General features: G+C 50.4%; 1 protein-coding gene across 1 annotated transcript in view; it reads left to right on the top strand.

Moving 5' to 3' along the window:
• Window positions 1–8,802, top strand: part of PPP1R37 (protein phosphatase 1 regulatory subunit 37) — a 93,351-nt gene extending 84,549 nt beyond the window's left edge. Inside the window, exons 11-13 of the mRNA XM_015427271.1 lie at window positions 662–1,613; window positions 3,787–3,877; window positions 6,951–8,802. Coding sequence (XP_015282757.1) covers window positions 662–1,613; window positions 3,787–3,869 — 1,035 coding nt within the window. The 3' untranslated portion in view covers window positions 3,870–3,877; window positions 6,951–8,802. The remainder of the gene's footprint in view (window positions 1–661; window positions 1,614–3,786; window positions 3,878–6,950) is intronic.
• Window positions 8,803–9,027: the final 225 nt, after the last annotated feature.

Below are 9,027 nucleotides of genomic sequence, written 5' to 3' on the forward strand. Positions count from 1 at the left end.
AGGGAGGAAGGAAGGAAGGAAGGAAGGAAGGAAGGAAGGAAGGAAGGAAGGAAGGAAGGAAGGAAGGAAGGAAAAAAAAGCAGGGCTCCCCTTCGCTTCCCCAGCCACCCTGCTGGGAGCCGCACAATATGTGTGAAAGAGCCACATGTGGCTCCCAAGCCACAGTTTGGCCGCCCCTGTCTTACACTGTTCATTACATTCTTTGCCAGTTTTGCATTGCAGCTGTGTGATATTATTTTTACATACGATAACTGTTTTTAATGCATCCCCCCCCCCGTTGGTTGTATATTCTCTGTTGTTCTTATTGTATTGTTTTAAATTGTATAGTTTCAGAGGGAAGTCGTGTAGAAGCGCTACTTTTGAGTCCAGTAGTGCCTTAGAGACCAAGAAAAGTTTCCGGGTATGAGCTTTCAAGAGTCAGATCTCCCTTTGTCAGACATGAGTAGGGCTTGGCTCTGTTTTAAGTTGTACAGTTCTCCTTGATTCTCGTTTGCAAAAGGAGTCTATAAATTCAGTGGCTCGTCGCAGCACCCGCCTCCTCGGGCCAAGCCACTCGATGATTGCCTCAAAGTAAGTGATGCCACTTCGTGTCTTCCAAGCGACACCGCTCGCAATCGTGCCTTGTCCCTCCGCTCAGCTATCTTTCTTGCTCCCGTTGCAGGTGAAGAGCTTTATCGAGACACAGAAGGCCCTCCTGACCGAAATCCAAAACGGCTGCAAGCGTAACTTTGTCCTGGCCAAAGAGAAGGAGGAGAAAGAGCAGAAGCTCCAGCAGTCCGCCTCCATGCCCGAAATCACCATCACCGAACCCCTCGAAGAAGGCCCCGTGGAAGTCTCCGGGCCCAATGGCGACACGACACCCACGCTGGAAGAGGGAGAGGAAGTCGGGGAGGCATTGACATCCCAGGAGAACGGGACCCCAGAGAAGACGGCCGTCGACGGCAACAACGAGTCCTCCGAATCAGATTCGGACACGGACGAAGAGGACGACGAAAAGTTGGAGATGAAGGATCTTGCTCAGCTGCAGAAATGCAGGGAGCCGGAGCATACCGATCCCCCCAAGCCGTGTCTTTCCCCCATAAAAGCCAAGGAGCCCCTTAGCTCTGAAACCAGAGTCCACACTACAGAGGAAATAAAATGTGAATCTAGAGTGGGAGTTACGAGCGGGCCCCCAACGCAAACCAGCTCTCCCGGGAACGAGAGGCGGATTGCAGTTTCCAGCCCTGGCCGAGGTCACAAAATCTTCGTGGTGACGCGGGTGGAGAGCCTGCCGGAGAATGCGGAAGAAAAGAGTATGCGGCAAGAGGGTGGGCCACTTCCGCAGGCCAGCCCACTACAGCAGGCAAACCCTCCTGCCCGGAGCCGGCCGACAAAGACTGACTGCTTGGACGGGCGGGTGAACGAGACTGTTGCCGTGTCAACGGCCAATTCCGAAACGTCGGCCTCCGTACCGAGCTCCGGCTTGGGTCCCGAAAAGATGAACTCAGGGCTTTGCACAGATGCAGTTCTCAGCGTCCCGCTGCCTAACGGACTAAGGACGGATTTTGCCCATGCACTACCGGACGCGTCCTTGGGGCGCGACTGCAAAATGGCCAGTTGCGCTGCGGAACATGGTAAGAGAGAGAGAGAGAGAGAGAGAGAGAGAGAGAGAGAGTGTCCAAGAGCACTGTGCATTGTGGGAAAGGAGTTTCTCTGTTATACAAAGAGGGTCTTTGGTTTCTTCATATTGTGGCATCACACGCATGACCACAGCCCGGGGCTCCCCAACTTTTTTAAGCCTTTAGGCACCTTTGGAATTCTGACACAGCATGATGGCTGCAAAATGGTTGCAACAAAATGGCTTCCGCAGGAGGTGCAGCCAGACACAAAATGGCTGCCACAGTTTACCTTCTTTCACCCAGTGAAGATTCTTGTCCTGTGATGGCAGCTTCTACCAGAGCAACATTTAAAAAAATCTGCACAGCCAATCAAATCTCCAGTGGCCAATTAGAAGCCATGCTGAGCAAAAGCCCCTCCTGGCCCCACCCTTTTTCTGAAAGGACTTGGTCGGTATCCGTGGGCATCATTTGCCAGACCTCAGCCAGCAGAGCACCGTGATTCCCTCCCTGTAGTCTACCCTAAACCTAAACTCCTCTCTAAGAGTGACATGCTTACTTAACCAATCCCATGCAGTTCCCCATCTCTGATGTCAAAGGCTTACCCTTCCAATCAGAAAACTATGAAACGATAGGCCCACCCCCCTCAAGCGTCTGGTAATGGCCCGGAACTTTCATGACAAATAGGTGGTCTGCCCCAAACCGGATTGTCCTTTGTACAAAAAAGGATTAAGCCTGGCAGTCCAATGTCGAACAGAAACAATTGGGTTATTCTACTGTGAACCCCAGGGGGTCCAGGACAGCCGAATAGCCTTTGGGCCAGGGATCTCCAGGAGGTTCTTGTCTCCAAAGCCGTAATGCCTTTCAGGGGGTATATAGGGAGAGGTGGTCCAGGAGATATGCTGGTCCCAGACCGTTTAGGGCCAGACCCAGGTGAAAGACCTCAGCCTGAAACCCTAGCGACCCATGAAGTGGGGCTGTAGTTCAGTGGCAGAGCATGTGCTTGGCATGCAGAAGGTTCCAGGTTCAATCTCCGGTTAAAAGGACGAGGAAGGAGGTGATGTGAAAGACCTCCACCTGGAGAGCCGCTGCTGGTCTGAGTAGACAAAACTGACTTTAATGGACCATTTGTCTGATGCAGCTTTATGGGTTCTGTCGAAGTTATTGTTCACGTATGTATCAAGTACTTTTAATGCATTGACTCCAAGTCATAGGCAACAGCGAACACAGAATCATAAAACCACAACACAAACAGTTACATTCCCCAGCTATAGAATACAATTCACAAGCTGAATAACAAAGATTAATGTCATAATGTCTTCTTTTATAATAAACTACACCATAACAAAAAATGACTTAGCATAATAAAACCATTCATCAGTAGGACTTACATCAAGAGATTTTACCTTTTTCTTCGACTTAACCACCATTAGGAGTGTGTATTTGGCTATAGCCGAACCGAAAAAATACCCGAAAAATACCTTGTCGGTATTTTTCGGTTATCACATAAGCCGGAAACAGATCAGAGTTCTGTATTTGGCTACCGGTCTAGAGGAACCCAAAAAAGCCGTAATTATCTGGTTTTTTCTGGGTTCATTTTGCTGTACCGAAAAACCTAAGAGCTGCCTGAGCCACCGGTCAGCTGTTTGGTTTTAATGCCTTTCTTTCCCTCCCCAATGTGGGGGAGGGAAAGAAAGGCATTTTAAACATGCCCTCTTCCTTCCTGAGCCTCTCTGCTTGTGCGGAGAAGATTGGGGAAGTGGAGGGGGCATGCCTTTCTTTCACTCCCCGAATCTTCAGAAACATTTTAAACATGCCTGGGTTCCCTGCCTGCCCTTCTTCAGCTACAATCTGTCAGCTAGAGAAGGGAAGGCAGAGAGCCTAGGCTTTCCCTAGTCAATTTCACTCCCAGCTGACTGGGGGGGGGGAGTGAAATTGACAGGGAAATCTCTAGGGGCTACCAGAGGGAAAGCTCTCTGGTGGTGTAAATCACCGAATATATTTAATGACCGTCTGGGCCTGGCTGGGGCAATGGCATGCGTGCCCACAGAGAGGGCTCTGAGTGCCACCTCTGGCACCCGTGCCATAGGTTCGCCACCGCTGGTATAGACGTTTCCCGCATGGCTCTGTACGGGTGGATTTGTGGCCGGCTGAATATCCCAACTCTTCCCCGCCACCCTCTGTTTTTCAGAGCTGAGCTGTTCCAAGAACGAGAAGGAGCTGGAGGAGCTGCTCTTGGATGCGAGCCTAGAAATGGGGCAGGAACCAATGTGACACTTGAGGTAAGGCTCTTCAGGACAGGACAGAGAGCCGTGGCGGAGCACTGTCTCCGCGAGCCGAGCATCCCATCCGGGTTCTGTTGCCGACCTTGCAGTTTAAAGGTCTCAGAGAAGAGGGTGTTGGGGAGGGCCTTTGCTCTGCCCAAAGCCCTGAGAAACCTGCCTCCGCTAGGCCGGACAGACCGAGAGTCAGAGATGGCGTATTGGGTAAATTCATGTGTTCTCAGTCCCTTATTTTGAACCAGGCAATCCCGGAAGGGGGCACCTAATCTTCAACAGCAGTGGCTGTCTATGTCACCCTCCCTCCAATGTGTCTCTCTGACGGTCGAGTCCAAAATGGGGACGCCGAGAGGCAAATCCCACGGCAGGGCTTGCTTCCTGGAGCTTTCCTCCAGGACTGTGGCGGCGAGCACCTCGTGACCGGCGCAAAGTTTTTAAGAATATATGCAAACAAAAACAAATTACCATGGAGAATAGTTATATTAATGAATATGGTATTCCCAGTAGTCATGTATGTCTGCAAGAGCTGGGACCATAAGGAAGGCCGAGCGCTGAAGAATAGATGCTTTCGAAGAATTATGGTGCTGAAGAAGACTCTCGAGAGTCCCTTGGACGGCAAGGAGATCGAATCAGTCAGTCCTAAAGGAAATCAACCCTTGACTGTTCCCTGGAAGGCCAGAGACTGAAGCTGAAGCTCAAATGCTTTGGCCACCAAGTGAGAAGGGAGTCCTCACTGGAGAAGACCCTCTCAAGTGTCTTTCTCAGGAGCGCTTTCCAGTATCATCGGCACATAGCCATTTATGAATTTTTGTACTCCTTTTACCAGATATTTATGAAGGTTTGTCTCTTTAAGACTTATGTCTGTATGTCTTTTTAAGACAACAGAAAAAAAAGATTAAAAGGCTTAATTGAAGTGTTGTCACGGAATACTTGGAATAAAACTGTAAGTTATATATTCATTAATATAACTATTCTCTACGGCAATTGTTTTTGTTTGTATATGTACTGTATCTATAGTTCTCCTGTTTTTGCTGTTAAGAATGTCAGCTTGCCTTTCCTCACCAGTTGGCCTTACAGCATAGTTGTATGCACTTCCTCTGGTGTAAAACATGTTGAGTAACTGCGTAAGACAGCAAGATTCTAGTCCTGGAGCACCTTAAAGGCCAATAAGAATTCCAGCTTTGGGGGGGCTCTGCCCCTTTCTTAGAGGCACAGCCCCACAAGAATTTCTCCTGTAAATGCTTTTTTTTCAATCATTTTTAAACATTTTTAAAAGACACATGTTCTTTTAAGAAGAGTGGGGGTATTGTAGTTGACTAATTCCCATACTGAGCAAGGGGTTGGAGTAGGTGACCTCTAGGATCCCTTCGAACTCTGTGTCAAGAAACTGGTCTCCTTTAAGAGAGTTTTTCTGCCTAAGCGTTCGCTTTCTTGACTATAGGAGTCATCACTCCCACCTGCCGGCTTGTTCTCAGAATGGTTGCTTCGGCTGGTAGAAGTGATTAACTTGCAGCGGCTGAGAACTGTCATCTAAAGTGGTTGACAGCTTGCAATTCAGAGATCTCTCCTGGTCACAGCTTTCTGTTGGCTCAATGGCTTTTCTTTCTGCACTGAGGACTTCAGCCCCACCAGAAAGAAATCTCCCCCACAGGCCACAAAATCCTGGCTACAGGCCTGAAATCCAGGGTCTAAGCTTTTTGAAGGGAGCTTTGACTTTCAAAATCATACACTCTCGAAACTTCCTTGGTGCTCAAGATGCTACTGGACACAAAGGGCGCTTTCACACACACTAAATAATGCCTTTTCAATCCACTTCCAGTGCACTTTGCGACTGGATGTTACGGAGCAAAATGGCAAAACCCACTTGCAAACAGTTGCTGAAGTGGATTGAAACTGCGTTCTTCAGCACGTGTGTGGAAGCGCCCAAACTTTGCTCTTCTAACTGCAAAACCAACATCCCCCCCCGCGTAGGATCGCTCTGTCCATCAGATTTCTGCCTTCCCTTCTTTGAAGTTAGATTGCACTCAGGCAGTCTGGTCCTTCAGCGTCTCAGAAGTGATAGTCAGATCCTTAAAGCCGCTTCTGCCAGCAGGCCTGTCGCTCCACAGGGCCGGCCCCAGCTTATTTTGCACCCTAGGCGAGGATCCCTTCTGGCGCCCCCCCCCCATGCGCCCACCATTTTTCAAAAATAAATGCATTTTTAGGAAGAATGAGAAACACAAATAATCAAGAAACTCCCAAAGTATGGGGCCGGGTGCAGTTTGGCGCCCCTAAGGGCCAGCCCGCTCTAGGCGATCACCTAGTTCGCCTAGTGAGTGAGCCGGCCCTGTCGCTACGGTGGGGCAAAGAGCCATGCCAGAAACCTTATTTTCGACCATGACCTAGGTGGTCCTGGGCTAGCAAAAAGGGGGGATTGTTGGAGATGTATCGAAGGCGCCCTTCTGAGCTTTCTTGCCCTGCGGGAGGGAACTCAAAAGGCATTTGAATGCCTTCTGAAGGCAATCAAATGCCCTCTGAGCTGTGTTTTTTTTTCTAGGAACTGATGCGCTCGCTGACCTGTCCCTCGAAAGGAAGGGCTAGAAACAGGCATTCGGGTTAATTTGATTTTTTAACAAGGCATTCAGGTTAATTTAATTAACTGTGATTTGACGGCCCCCTTAAAATTTAAATCCCCCCCCGGGAGGAAAATATCCTGGCTACGGGCCAGAGTGGAGTCAGGTTGGATGGTGGAAGAATCCACAGGGTTCTGTGTGGGACGGTTTCAAGTGGGGAGGGGTTGCCATTGTCCAGAGCGGTGGGGAAAGAACTGGGGGGGGGGGGCTGAAGAACTAGGGTGCAGGACGTGGTCCTCGGGCGCTGAGTGAGGTTGCGCTGCAGAGGGACTCTGAGGTCCGACGGTCCGCAATAGGCGGTCGCGGGAAGCGACACCCGTATTGACATTTCGGTAATTGTTTAAATGTAAGCATCAACAAAGTGCGGGGGGGGGGGGATCAAGGGAATGTCCTGTGATTCCGACCTTCTGAGTCTGATCCTCCGAATGTCTCTTCTCTTCCCTTCCTCCCCTCCTCTTTTTCAGTTCTGGGCCGTCCCGCATAAGCGGATTCTGTCTCGGGAAGCACCTGTATAGTTCTACTCCCTTTCCTCACCATGTGATACTGGGGGGGGGGGGAGAAAACGCTGAGTTTGCAATACAGAGGCCAATGTGATTTCCCCCTCCCTCCCCTATTTCCCCCCCCCTCGCCTTTCTTTTTGGCGGAACAGCTGTGCTCACAATCTCAGCTACTGTGTTTCTTTCTCCCCCCCTCCCACGTGTTTCTTCTCGACTCATCTTCCCTCCGAGAAAAGCAAGGAGGGGGGGGGCGCTCCTCAGGGTAAGGAGAAAAGTCGAGAAGACCTTGACCAAGAGAAAAGCTTCCTCGCTTTGAGGACAGTGCGGAAGTCTCACTGTCTCTGTCCGGCTCTGAAGCCTGACCCCCCTCCACACACACCGCCCCTCCTGGGGGGGGGGGGGCCTTGCAGGTTTTTTTCCTTCCGGAGTTTCTCTTCCAAGTTAAACTGCAAGGACACAGACTTGTGAATTATGGATGAACGGGTTAAAGACGGACTTTATAAAACGAAACCCAAAAATGAATGGGAGTGGGCGCTGTATTCTTGCTTTGTCTGCACTACGAGTGCCGCGCAGGTTCCAGAAGAACCCATTTCCCAAGACTGCGGGGAGATAGCAGCGGCTCTCCTGTATCGGGGCTGGCGGTGCCATCGGGCCATTGCTGCAGATCTTCTGTCGACCCAAGCTGCTGTTCACAGCACAGATGATTATTTATTTTCTCGGTTTCCTCATAACTGTGTCCTTCTTTTCCCCGTTTGTTTGTCTGTTTATCACAACCGAATGAGAACAGTTTTCCTTCTGCCCGTGAACTTTTCAGAACCACTTGGCCTCCTCCTAGTTGGCAGAGGGCCCCCCCCTTCATTCCCCCCAAATTTTGGAAGTCTCACCAAATACAAAAAGAAGAAGAGAGAACAGTGGCATGATTTCCTGCGCACACGCAACTGTGCTCTCGTCCCTCGGGGAGCAATTGCACTAAGACGAGGCCGGGCGGCCGTGGGCCCTGTTGCACGTGGGCGGGCCATTTGCACCCATTGGCTACCAACAGGAGAAGTTAGTGTGGTTTCAACTGTTCTTTCCCGCTTCTCGTCTTGGAGGGCAAATGAAAGGCGTCCTCGGCACACCTCCTAGGAAGACTCTTCAAGCCGAACGCTGCTGGACTCTTTGGTAGACAGCCACAGCAGTGTCGGCAAAGCGGCTAACAGTCTCGGTCAAGGTATCCTGTGCAGTGCGGGAGAGCGACCTCTTTCACACCAGGCGCCAGATGGACACAAGAAGTCTCTTAGGATGCTGCTGATGTGTGGGGTTGCTTTATCGTTTCCTTTTTTGTCGTTGCTGTTTCTAAGTTGCCCACCCCTCTTCATGTTGCTGGCTTATCCCCATGGTTCCTGCACGTCCCCCGAGGGGCAGATCGGGAACCTAGCCGGGGCATCTCACTACGAACAGTCGAATAGGAAATCTGATCCTTCCCAAAGGACGTGTAGCTGCCTCTTAACCCCGGGGCCCTTCAAAGTAACATTCTTTTTATTTTTTTAAGAGCGAGGTCGAACACCTCCAAACCAAAGTTTCTTTTCCTTAATTAAAAAAAAAAAGTGCGGTGGGGGGGTTGTACCAGTTGCTGAATCGTGAAGCATTATTAAAAATTGTGTACAGTTCGGGGGGGAAGGGGGAATGAATCTCGTGGCAGGAAAGCCCCCCTCCCCCCCTGGTCAAAATTGGTTTCTTCCTCAGTATCAAAACTGGAGGGTTGCTGCGGAAAGTTTGTGGGGAGGGGGCTGACTATTTCTCAGGGAAAGGGCTTTTTTTCTTTTTTTTTTTGGGGAAACCCCCCCCCCCCAGGATACAGCGCTGTTGCCCACGGGAGAGAAGCCGAATTTTCAAGGACGGTGGGAAAACCCCTGCACCGTCTTTCTCCTCCTGTATCACATCCTATCGGGTCGAGGGGGAAGAAAGAGCGTGGGAAAGAGACCTTGGAGGTTTTTTCGGGCGAGCAGAAAAGTCGGGTGTGAAAGGTCTTGTAGGTAGTCCCAAAGACAGGAGTCTCTCTCTC

This window comes from Gekko japonicus, unplaced genomic scaffold, assembly GCF_001447785.1.
Source record: "Gekko japonicus isolate JY-2015 unplaced genomic scaffold, Gekko_japonicus_V1.1 scaffold1389, whole genome shotgun sequence".
Taxonomy (NCBI): Eukaryota; Metazoa; Chordata; class Lepidosauria; order Squamata; family Gekkonidae; genus Gekko; species Gekko japonicus.